Here is a 19,548-nt window from a genome sequence, read left to right as displayed (position 1 = left end):
TCACGCACGTGCCTGTAGGATTCACATGTAGCCGTGGACCGAGAGAAATGTCTGATGACTTTTCGAGCTCAGAGAAAGGCTGGGTCGCAGAGCCACGATAGATGATTGGGTACGGTCTTGGGAGCATACCGAAGCTTAGGTGTTATACATGAGAGAATACCCGAAACATTGCTGTATTTTTTTCCTTCACCTGTTCGAGTCCGGCCTTCATTCGTCGATGAGATTGGACGTAAGAATCTCATGTAGTCCTGTTTCAGGGAAAGGTAAAAAAAAAAAAAAAAAAAAAGCAATCTTAAAAGGTAAGTCGACTTATACAGATCGTGTACGGAACAGGGAGTTCATGGGCAAGAAATAAGTGTAGATCTCCGAATATGTCAAACAATTATAATTCTATGAATGCACAGGCTACAAATCCCAGGACATTGTAGCTCGAGCTTTTTTAGAGATTGGGGTAATGTTCTCAGTTTTATGCCAGGCAGTCAACAGGCGAAGACACTGTGTCGAGTGATTTGGACGAGAACCTACACACTTCTCTCCCAATCTTCTCGCTCTCACTTTACTCCCCCGGCCAGCTCATCTGTCATATAGAATCTCAAGCACCATTTTCATCTTCTCCACGAAACACCTTACCCCCTTAAAACATCAAGACATTCAGAAAAAAAAAACCCCCTCCTTCACTCAAATTAGAACTAAGGAAGAAAGTCAAAAGGAGGCTCTACGAAGCCCGAGAACAACATCAAACGATTTCGGCATTAAACTCCACCGACCAAATACATCACCGCATCGACCAACTCAAAATAAATTAACACCTAGGTACAATTATCTTTCCTATACTCCCCATTCCTTGAAAACCAGCTTCCCCTTCACCACATTTACAATAGCGCAGCAGCAACCACACCAGCCACGGCGCCCATAAGTCCCGTTCCGCGCTGCAGAGAACCCGCGGCCCCGGTGGGCGATTCGGCGGCGGCGGACGTCCGGGTGGCACTACCCGCGTGAGACGACGTGGCCGATTCCTTGGTGTTCGTCGGCGTGGCGCTGGAGTCGGTGCTGCTTGCGGTCTTGGCGGAGGTTGTGGTCGTGGTCGCGAAGGCGCTTGCGTTGGCGCTATTTGAAAAGGTCAGTTAGGTCTACTTTGAGTTCATATTTATATATATATATATATATGAGGAGTAGAGTATATATATGAACATTGAGCATGATCGGGTATAGTATACAGATATCATGAGATATACATGCGAATGGGTAATAAGGGGGATGAAAATAAGTGGTTTAAGATATATATAAAAGGAGATATGTGTACTCACCAGTAGAGCTCTCGCTGACTCTCTAGGGAAGACGACCGGCTATCGTTGGGGCAGTTGGCAAAGCACCTATTCGTCTATCATTTAGTCTTATACACCACAACGAGATGTTTGCTCCTCTTCCCGTCTGGGTAACTCAGCTACGTGGGACACGTACGTCATGATGGCAGTGTACTTGTCGCAGAGACAGGTATAATCCGTGGTCTGGCACAGAGCCACGTAGCTCTCGGTGGTGTCGAGGCACGCATCGAGAATGCTCTGGGCAGCACAGGTCGAAGTGCCCGACGACGCCGTGGTCGTAGCCGTGGTCTGTGCCGAGACGGAGACAGCCGCCAGAATGGCGATGGAGAGGATGTTGCTTGTCGTGGTCTTCATTATGTCTTTACTATTACTTTTATCGCTGGGATAAGCGGTGGTGTGTATGTATATATGTATTTAAATTATGATACGAGGAGAAAGCGTTGAGGAGAAAGAGCTGATGGCTACTAACGAGCGTAGTATAAACCAACCACAACGTGTATGAAAGCGAGCGTAGTGTAGATAGAGTATATACCTAACTAAGGGAGAAAAAAGAAAGAAAGAAGAAACAGGAGTAAGTGGACGAAGAGACATGGGAGGAATAACACGATATCTATCCCAGAGAGTCATGGCGCCTCGAGAGCACGGATCTCTTGGCGCGAGAAGGGGTCCCAACGGGAACGAACCCAATTCGGCCATGCGCATTGTTTCCGAGGGGAAATGCCTACCGTGGTAAGTTCTTCAATACATGATGCGTGCCGTCTGCCGTCTCCTACAAGCAGAAAGATCTCGTGGCGTGAAAGGTTTTGGAGCCGGAGCATTCTGATGTTGTTCGTAACACCCTAGACCTGACCTTCTTACCTACCATATGTCGTCGATAAATGTGGTCCTCGAGCTTCGCTCTGTTCGTCTTGGACTGTACATATGCAGTCGCGAGATTATCAGATGTCAGCTACCTAGTAAAGTTCAGATGTCAACCATGTATGGCACTGTTGGTTACTAGGTAGTAGTGAGTTTAGATAAGGGCAGTCAACTACCGGTGCTATCTCATAATGAATCCATAAAGAATGAGACGAACCCTACCGTATCACGACCGTTTGGCGCCAGCAAATCCCACCTACCTGGACGACGTGGAGCCCAGGAAACGAGGCTTGCATTCTCACATCATGATTGACCGATCAATCCGAAATTCGAGGTCGCACAGCTACGATGCAGGTGATGGTGACGATGGCAGGCAGATCGAAATGTCTACCGGCCGACCCAGAAACCAGAGACTCGTGGAATGTGTCGGGGGCCGAGACCTGCTTTCTTGAATGTAACCTTCTCTCTACCTACACTCCATGCTACGTCTCGTATAGGTGAACTGAATGCATGTGAATGCTACGCTAAATACAGTGCATAGAGTATGCACTGGCAATGCCGCCGATATCTGTCAAATGCAGCGTCTAAATTCTACGTGTAGTTGGCACGTTTTTTTTTTTTCTGTACTGGCTAGCAGCTTGGGATGAGATGACCAGGTTTTGACAGTAGACAGGGGCATTAATTAGCCAGGGGAAAGTGGTCGAGAACAACTTTTTCATCAAGATATGACTGACCCATGCTATTATAGGACGGTCACTGATTGGCGCAATTAGACATCACATGTACAGCAGATTAATATTTGAAACATAATAAACAAGCGATAGCGGCGGTGTGGAATCGTGGCCGCTTCGTATAAGTTGTGTCCATGTGGAAATAAAAGATATATATCCATTAGGCGTGGCAACATCTCGCTCCTCGTCTTTCAACGGCTGAGAATAAGGTTCTTACCGGTGTGGTAGGTAAGTTCACGTACATAGGCCCATGCAGACGGCGGCCCAAATCTCCGCTCAGAGTGATATTGGAGTTAGTGTCGCAGACCATTGGAAATTACCTCCGCTACACTTGATATAGCAGAGTATAGGCAGGCAGCGAAAGGGGAACAGCCAAATAGGCAAACCCCGGATGACGGTAACAACGTGGACTTGGCATTTCAATGTCAGCGTTCCTCACGCAACGGCAGCCGGGCCTCAAGGTCCCCGACCTGCGCCTCGAGGTCCTCGATGCGTTGACGCAGCGCCTCGGTGAGCTCCTGCTGCTCGATCGAGAACTCCTGCACGATCTTGACGAAGCGCCACAGCCGTAGCACGACGACGAGCGATGCGATCTCCTCGGCGATGCCATGCTCGAGGAGGTCGACAGCGAAGCTCCCCACGATGACGAAGGCGTCTAGACAGTGGAACCAGCTGGAGAAGAACCTGGTAAGAGCGTTGCGCCATGCAGCAGCAAGTTAGTCAAGCGCCACATTACGGTGGAAGACGGGTTATTGGAAATCGCACAGCATGTCTCTCATTTGCTTGCTTGTTTTCTTTTTTTCACTCAATTTCCCGATGCTAATCCGGGGGAAATCGTTCCTCTATACCCAGGCAAATGTAGTCAGACTGAATCGTAGATACACGCGTAGACAAACACTGAAGGAATACTTAGACTCACTTCAACCCATCAGCAAAAACAGACAGGCCCAACTCAACCATGAACACACAACTCATAGTGAGCGCAAACACAGTCAATCCCTGCATTGTAGGCGCGACCCAAGCTTCGTCTCGCCGGTGCAGCTCGCATGTAATAAGCGCGATGAATATCTCCGCCAAGATGCCCGCGACATCGAGTAGGATGAGCGACAGGATAACCCAGTGCTTTGCACGTGACGAGAAGAAACGCCTCGTCTGCGCGCGCGCACGTTGGATATACGATCTCCTCGCGCCATTGGGCTCACCTTCATCGTGATGGTCGTCGCGATCGGAAAGAGAGGGCCGGGCTGTAAAAACGAATATTAATCTATACCCTTCCTTATACATAACGCTCTTGGCTGTTGGTGTGAGCATGAGCCGCTTGCCGCCTCATGCTAGTTTTGACGAAGTTCAAACTTACCGAATAATGGCGTATGTTCACTCATGATTTTTCGAAAAACTGAAGATTACTGTCGAGATATAATTGAGCAGGTTTTGATTACTGGAGGATAAGGGAGGGTCTTCTAATGCTTGTGGCGTGGTGAGGGGTATGATATAAAAAATCATGTTGACGTCCACTGCCACATTGAGTCGGGAGTCTCTTGACGAAAGTCAGCAGCTAGGTAGCTGCACGAAGTCAGAATGAACAACATGACTCTACGGTAAAATATTCATATGAAATCAAGTAAGCTAAAGGCAAGTATCATGAAATATCTCATAGAATAGGTAACATAACAAAGGGTTCTGCGAATGCTGCGAACGTGTAGGTTATCTCGTGCAATCTTACACAACACCCACACACTTGCCTACCCGTAATGTCTGCTGAAAGTCGCTGCATAGATGCGGGCATGTTGTATAACATCACATCGTCGCCCCACGAACGAAACAAATAGCCAACATTCAAACCTCCCAAACACCGGCCAACCCTCTCTCAATCTCCCCAAAAACACCCAATCCCTTAATCCCCAACGCAGTTCCCACGCCCACAGCACACGCACCGACGCTCCTCATCCGCCTATACCCATCAACGCCATCGACGCCTCCAATGCCGAGCACAGCAACATGCTTCGTCGCAGGGTTCTCATCCAGCATCCGCCTCAGAGTCGCGACATTGCCCAGCGCAAGCGGATGCAGCGGCGCCCCGGCAAGCCCGCCAATGCCCAGCCCAGGCAACACCGGCCCTCCCTTTCCACTGCCGCTCCCATCGATATCTTCACTCGTCTCCAGAAGAAGACACGAACCAAGCGTATTCGTAGCCGTGACGAAACTAAGCGGGCACACCCTCTCTCCTTCCCCTTCCCCTTCCCCGCCTTCTCTCTTACTCACCGCAACCCCCCTCGGCACAGCACAATCCCTAAGCGCCCTCACAAACATCTCGAATTGTCCAGCATGCGTATACGGCGGCGTTTTAACTCCCCAGGGGATCCTCTTCCTCCCATTCCCATCTTCACCTCCCTCACCCATTACCCCCGCAGCAGTCCTCCCAACACGTTCCAAATACACCCCCAGCGCATCCGCATCGTACGCAGGCGGCGGCTTGCCGGGGATATTCGGACAGCTGAGATTGATCTCCATGGCGAGTGTTCCGACGGCAGATACCTTTGCCGCGGCGCGCGCTATGCGGGCGTAGCACTCGGCGACTTCGTCCGGGGACCCCGTGACGGAGACGATGAACGGCTTCCCTCCCCCCTTTCCATCCACCACCTCATCCCCACTATTCTTCTTCTTCCCCTCCTCCTCCTCATCGATAACCCGTATATACCCCAGATACGCGCCCAGCGGAACCGGGCTATACCCCAAATTATTCAGACTCGCATCCGCCTCCCCCTCGCCAGCGCGATGCGTCCCGCTTTCGAAGAACGCAAACCGATGCAGTTCATCGTCATGCGGGAACCCGTGCTCCCCTAACAGCGCCGTCCGCGTCGTCACGGCGCCCGTGGCCCCGCATCTGTACAGATCCCGTAGATGCTCCAGCGTCGTGGCCCACGGATTAGCCGAGTTGAAGAGCGGGGGGTCGATGTGCAGCCGGGGTGGCGCGAGGTGATTATCGTCGCCGTCGTCCATGGGTTGAACTAGCTAGGTAGGTAGGTACGTAAGTAAGTAATATAGGTATGTAGCTAGCTTCCCTTTGCGCGAAGACTGATTCAACAATTTTTATTGAAGACGGTGAGTAAGTAGTTATAAGAAATATAATTAACGACAACTGGAATTATCTCTTTTGCTTTTTTAACGAGAGACTGACTACTTGTATGTATATAGTTATAGAGGTAACTGAGTAGTAGATAAGGAACATACGAACACACGAGATTACCTACCTGTATGTAGGATCTAACCATGCACCTAAAGTATATCACGGGTTAGCAAGCGGGGAGTTGGAGATAAGATAAGACGATGGTCAATAGGTAGGTAACGACGGGCAAAGTCTCGTGAATATTAACCGCTCTTGTCTAGTTAGTCTCGATTAAAATAGATATTTGATACTTTGAGTGCTAAACAGCATGTGTGATTTTTACTTTAAATCATCATCAAAATGCATTTCTCTATGCAGTATGGATTTCGAGACCTAGCTGCCGCTGGCAGCGATATCAATTCACCCCTAGCATGCATGTGCCAAGCATTACCCTGAGGATGCCCAGACTGTGATTAGAATACAAGAACATTCTGAAGTTCTTAGATGAATATGCCATTTGCATATTGTTTGGGCCGTTCATGTGCCCCGGCGACCACCAGTGCTCATCAGGGTGATTTTTTGTTTCTTTTTTTTCTTACCGCCGCCTGCTCCTGGTGTACTTGGCCCCGGGCTTGAGCCATCACCATTGATACCAAAGGCTTCCATCTGCATAGCAATCTCCGCTGCCCCAAGGAAGTCGTCTTCTTTAAGCCATCCATCCTCTACCTGTCGATCCGGGACCGGTCCAAGATCGGGTGAAACGGCAACAGCTGGAGTGCCCCATACCGTCCTTGAGGTGGACGGGCTCGTAGACATATCAGCAAGCTGCTCGAATCCTGGTCGAGGGTTGGGCGGGGAAGTTCCAGCCGGCGGGCCCAGGGGTTGGAAATCATCTGAGTTCATCACAGGAGTAGGTTCAAAACCATCTCCGTTGAGATTATCGAAATGGCGCCGAGTACTACGACCAATGGCAGCAGCTTCTAAGCGTTCTGCCTGCAGTCTTTCTCGATCCTCTTGCGCCGTTTTGTCTCGATGTACTTTTCTTCGCCGTTCTAAATCATTCGAGAACGTTTCGAGAATCTCAGGAGGTACTATGTCGGTCCAGTCGCACTCCAGAAAGCTCACAACACAGCCCTGAGGAAGGTGAGCTAAATACTTCGCTCGTTTCCGTAAGGCATCGTCTACTACATGACCTGTTGATATATGTTCAACACGGGGGAGAAGGGTCGACGGAAAATTTGAGAAGTCGCCAAACTTTGTCTTGAGGATGCGAATGTCGAGGGGCGACAGGTAAAGGTGTGGCGGTGCATTGTAGAAGTGGAATTTCTGTTTGGCAGGCTGCTTCGATTTCGACGTTGCTGAAGCAGCGATGGATTCCGTATCCAATATCTGCTCTTTCAATTTGTCGATTGCGGTACCAATTGCTCTTACCGCACGCTGTGGCCAATCACCCTCCTCAACACCAAACTGAATCTCATCTTCTTGAGCTTGCCGTTGTAGATCTTCTATTTCTCGCTCGAACTGTTCAATGATGTACTGATTCGTGCCCTTCATAATCCGGGCATAATCTAAAACGCTAGCAGCGAAATGCCACGGGACGTCTTCGCCCATGTTTGCAACGTCACTACCGCTTTCATCCGGAAGTGCTAATGTAGAACCGGCCTCGCGCACCATTAGCCGCAGCACAACGTCTTCCCCAATGGCGGGTAAGGGGTTCTCCTGCCCCTCGTAGAAACGAACAGGCCGAGTTTCGGCGAGTCGAAATGAGTCATCACATATAGGGCATTTTTTCCAGCGTGCCTCTTTCCTGGGAGCAGGCTCATCATCATTTGTTGAATTCATAAACCGCAAGAGACATGGCAAGCAGAAAATGTGACCGCAGCGAGCCATGCGAGCCGCCACAGGATCACAGAAGCATATGGGGCAAGACGTCGTTTGGGATTTCGAAGACGCAATGATTTGAAGCACATCGGACCAGTCGAGGTGCTTATCGGCATCGGCGGCTTGTAGGCGGTAATCGCCAGTTGGCGAGACTACAAAGCGGTAGTTGGCGTGGACAAACCTATTCCATCATGCCTTAGTACTTGACCTGCATGGATAGAACAGGGGTCAAAGCAATGACAAACCTGGCCTTATCTGCGGCATGATGGCCGGAACCACTACTCCATGTAGGATGACGGCGGGTTGTTCTGTGATGTTCCTGGTAGTAACGCGAGGGGACGGAATAATTGAGAAGATGGGTGATGGAAGTTTGCCCACGGCGACTTGTGGCATTCCGGACCGCTCTCTGTTTCACCGTGGTTAGCAAAGATTCTAGAGACAAACGATTTTCTTGCTCGTATCAGCTTACAATCTCGGCCATGTCGCCGTCATCATCTAGGTTCCCGTTTGGCCGTCGTTGAGTGCGGTGTTGTCTCCTCGACCCTTGCCCTTTCCTGGGACCGGCTTGGAATGAGAGGGACGGGTTTGAGAGACCGGATCGTCGCGAGTTAGACTCGAAGCTGGACTGGGGAGTGGATATCTGCTGTGGCGGAGTGTTATACGTCGGAGTCGAAAGGGATTTGGCCCCCGGGTTGCTCGAACCACTAGAGCTCATCGTGGTTACGAGGAGAAGAAGAGGGAGTGGCGTTTCTTGTGACGAATTAGATACTTTGATCCCAAGTCGGGACGATGTATGGAAAGATGGGCGAGTCTCTCTGAAGCGTCTCTGAAGTGAGAAGGGGCTTGCCGGGTATATACCTCCACTTAACGACTACCTCCTAGTCCCGTCACCGATAATCAGATGGCTCGTGATCGGTCGTGATGGCTGGTGAAGACGGAAAAGGAAGATGTTTGTATGTAGTGTGCTATGGTAGAGTAGGTAGGAAGGGTTCCGAGCGAACGGACCCCAGGGACGGCTGGTCGATGGGTCGACGGGCCCGGAATACAGTCAGTTAACCTAGCATGATCCGAGGAAGGAGTCACGACTTGGCGGGGCCCAAGTACAGACGACGCTGCACCTGTCTGACCGTGGTGACGAGATAGCCTGGATGCTGCTAACCCGAAGAGTACCGAAGTAGGTATCCACTCTACAGCGCCACTGCAAAGTGGTACATACCCCACTTACCTACAGTAGGTACATAGTACTTACATTACAGATACATTTAAACCCCCAGCTGACTAACACATAACATCTCGAAATAACAGAAGAATAGATAGAGCAAGATAATATAGAAAGAAATAGTAGAAAAGAACAGCAATAATACGATCATCCAATTATTTCAGATTACATACACTGATAGAGAGCTATTCCTAAATCGCAATCCTTTTAATACTATAATCATAGCACATGACAGTGCCAGCCTGTCTTAACACCACCCGCTCTCCTCCTAATTACCTTCGTAGTAGGGACGGTAGTATCGTATCACCTATGTTCTCTTCGACGAGGACTTCCCTTTCCGCTTGCTTTTCCTACCCGATGCTTTCGATCGTAACAGAAATCTCACAACTTCAACACCATTAATAACCTTCATGCTGAAACCAAACTCATATCTTAAAAACTATATCACCAATAAGCACATCTGGGGAAGGGAGTTATAATACTCATCATTACCTAGGTGTAAAAGTTATATTATTATACGCCATCCCTCTATCCAGTATCACCGTACCACCTCAAACGCAATGCTTCCAAGCGTAGGCTGTTTGTTTCGCAACTACCATATAGCAAACATCATACACAGGTAACAAGGAAACCCCCTCACTACATTAGAAAAGATTCAGCCATAACAGCAATTATAAAAATCATCAACCCACCCATCATATACGCATTGCTCGTGGTCCAAGATGCTTTCAACCACATTACCATTTCGCGTTAAGACAGGTACAAGCAAACTTCAAGTTGTATCGATAGATATTTTATGGTATATACATTAAGATGCCAAAAAAGGGCTTGCGCGATGCCGATCCGCCATCGTCATCGTCATCTGCTAGAGTGGGAGACGCATTGAGGGGAATCATGAGCTTCAAAACGGGGAAAATCAAACCGAACCAAATAACAACCGGTTACACGGATGGAAAAAGCAGACGGGCCGGAGTCCTTAGACCAATTTAATCCTTGTGGGAGAACTTTGCCTTCACCTTTCCGAACATGGCGCTAAGTCGGTTCTTCTTCTTCTTTTCTCCTGTGGCCGGGCTATCGCCAGCCTTGCTGGACGATGCAATACTGGGCTCAGCTGGCTTGGCGGGTGTTGTTGGATCAGCAGCGGCCTTAGAACCGTTCGTTGCCGCCGTCTGCTCCGTTGGCTTAGATGTGTCAACAGCTGGGGTCTCTGTGGTAGCAGCAGCCACTGATGTAGCCGGCGCTTCCGTCGTTGCCGGTACCGCCAAAGCTGGAGTCTCCTTCATCGCTGGAGCCTCAGTTGCCGCAGGGGCCTCCTCCTTCTTAGCTGATTCACCGATCGTCTCTGTAGGCTTAACCTCTTTTAGTAACTCTGTCTCAACGGCCTTCTTCTCATCAACAGCCTCCGTATTCGTAGCGGCCTCAGGAGATCTTCCAGACTCGTCAATAGACTCTTTAACCGCAGCGGGAACTTCGGACGAAATCTCTTCGCGAGGCTCGCCGTTTGCAGACGAATCAACAGCCTTAATTTGGCTCAATAGCTCGGCCTCGACAGCCTTCTTCTCTTCGACGGCCTCTGTGTTGGCGGCTGCCTCAGGAGATTTGCCAGCCTCGGTGATAGATGCCTTTACTTCAGCAGGTGCCTCAGGCGAAACTTCTTCCCTAACCTCTTCTTTCTGCGTTGTGCCAATTGCGTTCTGAACAGACTCGGGCAACTTCTCCTTCACCGAGTCAGGAAGCTGCGCAGCGGCCGAAGTAGCACTAGTCTGAGCCGCCGCAAGAGCGTCCTGTGTCTTTTCCACAGCAGTATCTTTAGCGACGGCAGCACCAGCAACAGCGGTACCAGCAGCCACAGATACGGCAGCAGCAATAGAGGCCGCAGCCTCGCCCGGAGTAACGACATCCTCGGTCTTTTCGGTTCCTTGACCTGCAGTACCCTCAGAGGTTGTCGGGGCCGCCTTCACTTTTTCTAAAAGCTCCTTCTCAACAGCTGCCTTCTCCTCAACCTCTTCAGGCACTGCGCTCGCCTCGGGGTCGGCATGTGCTTTCTCTTGGCTTTCTTTAACAATCTCGGGCACTTTGGTTTCGATGGGGACCCCAGCTGCTAGAGCTGCAGTGGTGGATTCTGGAGCAGCCGAAGAGAGAATGACGGGGACACCTCCTTATTTCCAGTCAGCATCCTAAACTCAGGCATAACAAATGTAACACAGATATCCACAATAGGAACATACCTGGGAGTGCGTCGCTCTTTTCATACGATTCAGGATCTAATTTGACGTTGCTGGTAGTACTCTCAGCAGCCAATCCTTCTGGCACTTTCTCACCGGGCGCAAGCTTGATAGGGTTCACAGCGCCTGCGGCAGCGGGAAGTGGGTTGACACCGAATTCAGCAGCAGGTGTCTCGGGAAAAGTCCCAGGTAAATTCCCGACATCCGCAGTCTTCTTTCCCTCAGTCTCCTTTTCTAAGGGAGCAGAGGCAGCTAGGGCGGCTGTGGTGGAATCTGGGGCAGCAGAACTCATTATAGCGGTTGTAGCGGGAGCCTCAGAAATGATTCGCTCAGGGGTCAGAAAGTTGTTCTCGTTTCCGCTTGCGTCCGTTTCTTTAGGAGCAGTGTGGTCAACTACCCATTCACCGTCGACAACAAACTAGAAAAGGTTCGAATTAGTACGGGCAGGTGGCGGGGCGATAAACAAGTTATAGGTAGGATAAAATCTAGCTTGGGGGCTAAAACAATGTCTGAGAAAACCTGAAACCAAATAGACTTCGAGGCTGGGGCTAAAATTAAGACAAAGCCTAGTACAGCATACTACACTTTTAGCAAACAACCTGTTTGCAGAGACTACGCAAGACCACCATCCATGGCAAGCGAACTAGAGCAATGTAGGGAGGCTGCAGGATAGCTACGCCTCCGCTCGCATATCTCATCTCATGGGCCAGAATGAACACGCAGAAAAGCACAAGAATGCCAGCCCCGCTATGACGCGCCTATCCGCTGGCTCGCAATGTCTGAGATTGTCCATGTGCCTCTGTGCCGGCAAAGGCATAGTAGGTAGGAGAGCCGATCACAGGCTTACGGGAGCATCCAGTTTTCCGAGGACTTATACACAGCACTTGCTGGAAGGGTGCATGCCCTCCGCGACAAAGTTTCGATTTGGAGCAATGCATAAGACCCCAATTGACCTATCAGAACTGCCGCTCGAACCACCCAAATAGATGCCTAGAAAATGCCAGGGAACACCCTGTCCGGATTGCGTCATAGGTATCGTGTTATAGGCTTATGCTCCCGAGAGACGGATGATTAGGCAACTTGCCTCACATTGCAAGATCGTAGAGGAATAACTAGACATTTGGCGTGCAATTGGGAGAGGCGACAATGATGGCGCAGTAAAAAGATTCGTTCAGGCGTTGCTGGGAGGCTGGAAGTAGCGGCAGGCAGCCCCGGCGGTCCTACCTAGATAGGTTGTACCCAGGGCCGACACTTGAATCACCTAGCAGCGCCCCCCGCGGTCCAGCCCTATGTATGGCTAGATGCGATTTCGAATGGCGGTGAACATGGTTTGGCATCGAGGAGGACAGAAGCATATAGCAAGAAATACAGATGACTTGAAGAATGGCGACGTAGAGATTATAGATGAAGCAACGAACCTTGTAATCGATTTTGCGAGAAGCGTCGGGTAGGGAGACGTTCTTCTCGAAATGGTCGCCAACCTTTTCTAGCTTCTCCGTCTTCTTCCAGTCGTCGAAAGAGCCAGTCACGTAGACTTCGCTGGCAGGATGATCCCTATTTCAGAGCAACGGCGAACGACCCGTTAGCGAACTGCTCAATTATGCGCACGAGGCGACAGCCCGAGTGTTACAGGGACCCATCAGCCAGGGGACGAGCCGAAGGAACGAGGCGCGCATGCGACAAGCAATGCGAAGCAGGCTGTAGGACAGAGCGCACAAGACGGTCGGTCATGGATAAGTAGGTAGTTTCCCATGATAGATGTGCTCTGCTGCTCTGCTCTTCCTCTATGTGTGTCGTCGCTGGCCACAAGCCATCTTGGTGGTGTTCTGACTTACCACTTGAAAACAAAGCTCCCCATAGTCGCAGGATTGCGTAGACGAGGTACAGAGGAAATGATTATGGGATATAGAACAACTAGGATATCCCTCTTCTTCGGTCTTCCTTTTCCTTTGGATAGAACAGGCTTATGGCAAAGACGAATGATGGCTTCGCACAGGTAGGAGGTAGGTAGGAAAAATAGTGATAGCGAAGATTTAGTAGGTAACTCGATGGACAAACAGAAGGAATTGCGCAAGAACTCCCGTCTGCTATCAGAAGAGATACCTATCTGGAGCTTGCTAGTAGGTTCCTTGTGCTGGGAAGAGAGCTCCTTGCACTAGCGCAAATCTCCTTTGTGCTTAGCGGGAAGCGCGGAGAAAACTTGGAAGGCTTAGTTAGGTCTCAACTCAGTAAAGGCCAGTCAGACAGTCAGCACTCTGGTCAATACTAACCAGGTACCTACCTAGGCATATATACATAGGTAATTACCTACACGCTGCTACAGTATCTAGTACATACATTGGAATGATGACAGGGCAGGACAGGGCAAAAGATAGGGGACGCCAGGGGTGAAATGCCTGAGCTGGCAGCCCACTCGTTCGCACGACGTCAATCAGACACGAACTACCCTCGGACCTCAACCACCCCGCCGGCTGTGTTACGCCGCAAGGACTACGCCAGGTAACAATTGCCTGCCTCTATATAGTCGCCATCGATTATATATATATATATATATATATACATAAACATTCTGCGTATCAAGTTACTTGCTCTGTTCTATCTGAGAGTGATCGGTTAGAAGGTGTGTACTGGGGCCTCTAGTAGCTGCAATAAAGATACAGACCTAGGAGGTATGTACTCAGGTATAGGTACTAATCCAAGCTCCCAACGTCCCTACATGTGGAGTGTGTTATCCTGCATATATCAGGGATTAAGGAAGTACCCCTACTTTTATCTACTATGTATCTGGCAGTTTCTCATGACCGCCTAACACAGATATGACCTAACTGGTGGCTAGCGTGTCCCACTATGACCCGCATGCATCACGATCTCTGCCTGTCTTTCTCTTCTCGTCACAAGCTTCAACTTCAATTTGCTGGCGCTAAGACGTGATCAATTGAGACTTATATATTGCCACTAAGTACCTACTGTATGACATGTCTTCTAAGTAAGTATGTAATAGATGGATGTACAATATTGATTACACTTGGATTGAGAACTGCAAGGCAGACAGACTTACATGAAAACGCCTGAATACTTTGGGTGTGAATGAACCTCGCAGGGTAGCGTGCTTGTAAGTAAGTAAGAAGAGAGCTCGTTACCACTGTGGTATCTACCACCCTGTCTTCTGCATGGCACCAACTTTTCCCCTTCAACGTCTTATCGAGTCCATCCATCCGTCGTAATCAATCTGGTCCCTCTAAATTGGACCCTTTTTAAATTCTCCTCTTCCAACCGTTGCAGGCCGTTTGCAGTACTGTATTCCACCTTTTATGTACTCACGGGTATCTGCCCGGCACGTAAGGCATCCCTACGTCATTGGACAACAGTGAGAGCAGGCTCCCTTGGCAAATCCTCTCCGAAAGGTAAGAAAAAAAAACAAGAGGCAGGAAAGCATTCACAGACCGCTATTACTGTCGGTCGCTATGGGGCTTGCGTGTACATGATTTGTCTTCGCCGGAATTGGCTCCGATAAGCCTCTGCACGACATACATAATTCTTCAACGAGGACGGGCAGGACAATGCGCACATCAGGTTTTTACCGCCTCTTCGTCCACGTCTGGGCACTGCACTGTACTGTACATCAAATGTGCATGAGTAAGTATCTATCTCGTCTAAAATCCGCATGAGTACTTCCAAAATGGAATGTTTTTAAACTCCGAAAGCGAGCAAAAGTCAAGAAAATGTGACAAATTAGTCATCAAGATAAAAGGATGGTATTTTGTTTTGTGTTATCCGTGGTGGCGACGACCTCGAATTGTCATTCCACGTGTGCCCCTATCGTATCCTCGAAGAGAGCAGTATGGGAAGAGCGAGAAAAAAAAAAAAAAAAGAGAATGTAGAATCGAAACACTATCATACATCGTTCCTGTCGTCGTCTCATGCCCGCTGTAGATGAAGAAAGCATGGAGAGAAAGTAGAAAGAAGAAGAGAAGAAATAAGGAATGGAATAGTAAACGCCCTCGCTCGATAGTAGTCCAATGCGTACGTGTGTCTCTTGATCATAACCTGACCGACCGACCCCCTTTCCCATGGAATGTATACGTTATGGAAAGAAAAAAAAATAGTGTTACAGTTTGTGTATCCGCTCCCCTCATGCGTCTATATATATGCTGTAATGAGTAAGTAGATCATGGATTAAATGTAGGAAAACGAGATGAAGAAAAATGAACCGAGAAAGAAAAGATAACTAGTCAGACAGAGTAATGAAATGAAAATACAAAAAGTGAGAAATGGAAATAAGGGTCATAAGGAAAGAAATGAAACAAAGCACCTCCTTTCCTAACTAGAAACGCGCCCTGTTGGGATCATCTTCAAGAGACTTGAGCACGCGAATAGCATCGACAAGCAGCTTGCTCTTGCCCCCGCTGCTCTCGTGCTCGAGTCGCCTGCGCACCATCGCAACGACGCCGAGGGCTTCCCGCCGCGCCCGCACGTTATCGATAGCCGTCTCGGGATCCAGGCTCGCCACGGTCTTCAGCCATCTTCTAGCGTCGCTCTCGGATTTCCCAGACGTCGAGTTACTATGATACGCAGACGCATCCCGCCCCTTTGTGCGGTTGATAGACCAACAGATGAGTGTGCAGACATACAGGGCCCAGTAGTCTGATAGTTCGGATATTTGTCGGCTTTGCTCCATGGGAGAGGGGGATTGGTTCTGAGACGAACGATCGAGGAAGCCCAGGAGGGCCTTGGCGGCGAATGTCGAAGCAGCCCCTGCGTGAGCACTGCCACTCCAGTGTCTGACGATCAATTTGCGCCGTTGGAAAACTTCCTGGTCGAGGATCTTTTTCGAAAATAGCCAGCTGTCCCCGGTGGCGGCGAGCAAGTCATTGAGAGGGGTATAGTGTAGAGCTAAGTAGGTGTTGGCGACTGGTGAGTTAGGGAATAAACTACGTATCCGTAGCGTTGAGTCGAGATCTAAACGTGACGTCGAGAAGTCCACGGTTGAAGGGAGCGAGCGACGTGGGAGGCGGAGTGCCTCCGAGGCCAGGTACACCGCTAGGTCCATGGGGAGGGCTGTGGAAACGTGGTTGGCAGTAATTTCTTCATCTGCCACTGTTATAGAACCAAGTTGAGATGGTTCTGAGCTTAGTAGTTCCTCCCATGCTGCTGGGTCCTGGGCCGTCCAAAGATGCTGAGTGTGTTTCATTAGGGGTATAGGGGGGGTGGCAGTAGCGAAAGGATGAAAAACGGAGTGCTCATGGTACATAGATGTGTGTATGTCAAGAATGAAAGAGGCAGCAAGAAGTCTCCGGCGAGATTCGGCATTAATCCATTCGTCCCAGTGTTGAGGGCTGGTGCTAGCAGAGTTGTCGTGATCAAATGATGTTTCAGAGGCGGCCACCTGTGAGGAAGACGTTGAGTATTGGTGCCAATATTTGTTGGGAGGTGACAGAACAAGACGAAAGAGATGATCCTGAATAGTAAAGCATGTGAGGGAATCTACAGACAAGGGTAAGATAAAGAAGAAGGGAATACTGACTCTTGAGTATAGCGACTGGAAGGGCTCTGACGCTCGGGATGTTGCTTTCGCTCCTCTAAACCGACCGTAGAACTCGCACAGAAGGATCGCCTGCATGACTTGGACGCTCCACTGAGGACGCTTCAACATTCTTAGCTTGTTACGCTCCCAGAATAAATAAATGAAGATGCAACTTACACGTCGGGCTTCTTGCGAAGCAAAGCCATGTAAGATATGGCTGTTCAGGCGATCCTCCTTGCTTTGGAGAAACTGACTCCCTACGGCGGCCATAGCACACCGCAGTACGGGATCGGTACAGGTCTCTAAGCTGCGGCGGTGAACGATTGGAAAGAAGGTGTCAAAGCCCTTCCAGTATACCTCGAGGTAATGGGGGATGGCGCTCAGTGCAGCCGTCGACGGGAACACGGACGCAAAAAGGGCGGCATCGGCATATGGACTTAATACTTCTGCCGCCCTTTTTTGACGACCTAGTATCGCCGAGGCGTCCGGTACTGAGTGGCCAAGGGTGACTAAATTTTCAACCGGTTGAGCGGAAATCGTAACGGTCGATGGGGTCTGGCTACGAACAGGAAATTGGTGTGATGGATAATCGAAATAGGCATCATCGTAAGGGGTGGTGTAGTCTGATACCGGGTGATAGATAGGTGGCTGAGGCGAAGGATACTGATGAGGAACGTAATACATGTCGGAATTGGGGATATCTGCGCTTGGCGAATCATAGTGCCGCATTCTGTCAGGTGTTGAATATGGACTATCAGAGGCCGAGGAGGGCCAGTTTGACTCCTGAGATAGATGACCTGGAAAACTACTGTCAGGTATTGTCAAGCTAGGGAGGCCCTCCAAGCCCATGTAGGAAGTATATGATGGGGACTTTCGCGGTTGAAATTCCAGCCCGTAAGAGTTAGTGTGAAAAAGAGAACCATCCATACTTGAAGGGGGAATCCCGAAGGGAGCATGAGCAGCAGATGATAAGATGTAATCACCCTGCGAGTGCGAGAAGCCAGTTGAATGGGACCGAGTAGAGCGTGAAGAAGGCGACATTGGCCCCGAAACGCTGCCGCGGTGGCTCGTTGGGTAAGGCGACGCACTGCCAGGATAAGGCGTGTTCGCGGACATGTCATCTGCTATTGCCACACTAGTTCCGGGTAGCATAGGAGCTTGCGGGAAGCTGTTGATAGACGGGTTGCTGTCTACTGGAGTATGAGACGGTCCACGACTTCCATGACTTGCCATATCCGTCCCTGATCTATCATCTTGTTCACTGCCATCTATGGTTAACCGCAGCCTCACACAGGGCTGACATGTTGACTTACTGTCTCTGAGTGTGGCGTGTAAGCAAGTCCTGCCTGTGAAAAACTTTATCACAGCCATGCCAGGGACATTGAAAAGCAGCAGGCTTGTGACTCAATTGATGTCGTCTGCACACAACGTTAGCGAAGACCTCGATAGATAAGCACTCATCTTTCGAAAACTCTTACCTGAGGTGTTCCGCTCGCGTGAATGTCTAGGCGTGATTAATAAGTTTCTTGGCTGACAGAAGTTGAAGATGCTTACCTTGGGTGGTTTGCATATGTCGCATGTGTGAACTGGCACGCCCTTCTTGGCTCGGCTTACACGTCCAGTGATTGGGGTCAGCTTGACAGGGATCTCTCTTTCTCCTGGGGCACTCGACATTGGCCTGGAGGCTATACTCGATCGACCAGACGGAGGCATTGTTGACGACGATGAGCTTTGGTTATAACTTCCGTAGCTAGCAGGATCCATCGACTCAGTACTACCAGCGCTTTCTCTTTCCGTCAAGGAGGGGCGGGATGATGATGCTTTATCTGTCTTCACCGTTGTCGTTGTGGGCGACACGGTCGTTGTAGATCTGGAAGATCGACTCAATAGACCACGTCGTCTTGGTTGGGATGTGGTCGTGTCAGTAGTAGATGATGGGAGCTTATCCTCACTTTGTTTAGTCGTGGAGGAAGGATTGGAACTACGAGCCAAGTCGGAAGCACCAGGTCGAGGGGAGTACTTATCATTCCCGCGGTCCTCATCGTCCGTGGTGTCCATGATATATCTCAAGTCGGACATGGTTACGAAAGAGGTGTAAGTGTAAAGGCTCAGGCTATGGCTTTGGCTCAAAATGGAAATCAAACCACACAAAATAGTAATCGCACAGCCCTGTCTTTGATAAATAAAGTATAGACTTTAGAATAGGTCGTGAGAGGGAGTGAGTTGACGGGGGGTGTGGATCAAGGAAAGGCACCCGAGCTATTCAGCCTTCTCATGAGCGTGGCCTGGCTAGTATTCTGCGAGCGTTGGAGGGCAGGTATCCAGTGTCTCCGTCTGCAATAGGACGGAAATACCAGCAGAAAAGTAACGGTAGGCTGCGTGACATTGCTATATTCAGATCTAGGGCCGATCGAATGCGGATAATGAGACAAGAAACTGGCTGACAGACAGAAGACAAAAAAAAACATTAAAATAAAATAGGGACCGAATTCAACGACTGCTACCACCCTCAAGTTGGGGCAGAGCAGGCTGGGCCGTTGCCTTGCAGGCCTGTACGTGCAGACCGACGTGCATGGATGGACGTGAGACCCCTGTCAGCTGGAAGAGATGCCTGCATGGAGTTGAGATGAAGGTCGCGCGCCAGACCGAGCCGACAGGCTTGACTTGGCAGGCCGGGTC

The 19,548-nt window shown here is 49.8% G+C and overlaps 6 protein-coding genes across 6 annotated transcripts; all 6 read right to left on the bottom strand.

The window, feature by feature from the left end:
- Positions 1-872: 872 nt before the first annotated feature.
- Positions 873-1,679, bottom strand: F5B22DRAFT_643365 (uncharacterized protein; the record flags this gene model as incomplete). Its single annotated transcript, XM_047978257.1, has 3 exons — positions 873-1,107; positions 1,308-1,373; positions 1,462-1,679. 3 exons carry the CDS (start codon positions 1,677-1,679, stop codon positions 873-875), a joined length of 519 nt encoding a protein of 172 aa, XP_047833790.1.
- A 1,660-nt stretch (positions 1,680-3,339) lies between these two features.
- Positions 3,340-4,296, bottom strand: F5B22DRAFT_643364 (uncharacterized protein; the record flags this gene model as incomplete). The annotated part of the gene is made up of 3 exons (XM_047978256.1): positions 3,340-3,598; positions 3,834-4,209; positions 4,272-4,296. The coding sequence occupies 3 exons, from the start codon at positions 4,294-4,296 to the stop codon at positions 3,340-3,342; spliced, it is 660 nt and encodes a 219-aa protein (XP_047833789.1).
- A 209-nt stretch (positions 4,297-4,505) lies between these two features.
- F5B22DRAFT_594009 (uncharacterized protein) lies at positions 4,506-6,142 on the bottom strand. Its single transcript, XM_047974020.1, has one exon. The coding sequence runs from the start codon at positions 5,912-5,914 to the stop codon at positions 4,751-4,753; it is 1,164 nt and encodes a 387-aa protein (XP_047833788.1). The 5' UTR covers positions 5,915-6,142; the 3' UTR covers positions 4,506-4,750.
- On the bottom strand, positions 6,143-9,019 carry F5B22DRAFT_594008 (uncharacterized protein). The gene is made up of 3 exons (XM_047974019.1): positions 8,371-9,019; positions 8,147-8,307; positions 6,143-8,082 (listed from the first exon to the last, which is right to left on the bottom strand). Exons 1-3 carry the CDS (start codon positions 8,614-8,616, stop codon positions 6,558-6,560), a joined length of 1,932 nt encoding a protein of 643 aa, XP_047833787.1. The 5' UTR covers positions 8,617-9,019; the 3' UTR covers positions 6,143-6,557.
- Positions 9,020-10,106: 1,087 nt separating this feature from the next.
- On the bottom strand, positions 10,107-13,203 carry F5B22DRAFT_643361 (uncharacterized protein; the record flags this gene model as incomplete). Its single annotated transcript, XM_047978255.1, has 4 exons — positions 10,107-11,278; positions 11,349-11,763; positions 12,764-12,899; positions 13,181-13,203. 4 exons carry the CDS (start codon positions 13,201-13,203, stop codon positions 10,107-10,109), a joined length of 1,746 nt encoding a protein of 581 aa, XP_047833786.1.
- A 1,997-nt stretch (positions 13,204-15,200) lies between these two features.
- Positions 15,201-19,310, bottom strand: F5B22DRAFT_593999 (uncharacterized protein). Its single transcript, XM_047974018.1, has 6 exons — positions 18,424-19,310; positions 18,348-18,373; positions 18,183-18,287; positions 17,047-18,130; positions 16,870-16,989; positions 15,201-16,731 (listed from the first exon to the last, which is right to left on the bottom strand). Exons 1-6 carry the CDS (start codon positions 18,946-18,948, stop codon positions 15,670-15,672), a joined length of 2,922 nt encoding a protein of 973 aa, XP_047833785.1. The 5' UTR covers positions 18,949-19,310; the 3' UTR covers positions 15,201-15,669.
- Positions 19,311-19,548: the final 238 nt, after the last annotated feature.

The sequence above is a fragment of the Xylaria bambusicola genome (assembly GCF_022495145.1).
Source record: "Xylaria bambusicola strain CBS 139988 unplaced genomic scaffold F5B22scaffold_7, whole genome shotgun sequence".
Taxonomy (NCBI): domain Eukaryota; kingdom Fungi; phylum Ascomycota; class Sordariomycetes; order Xylariales; family Xylariaceae; genus Xylaria; species Xylaria bambusicola.
This window is presented reverse-complemented; position numbering and strand designations above follow the sequence as displayed.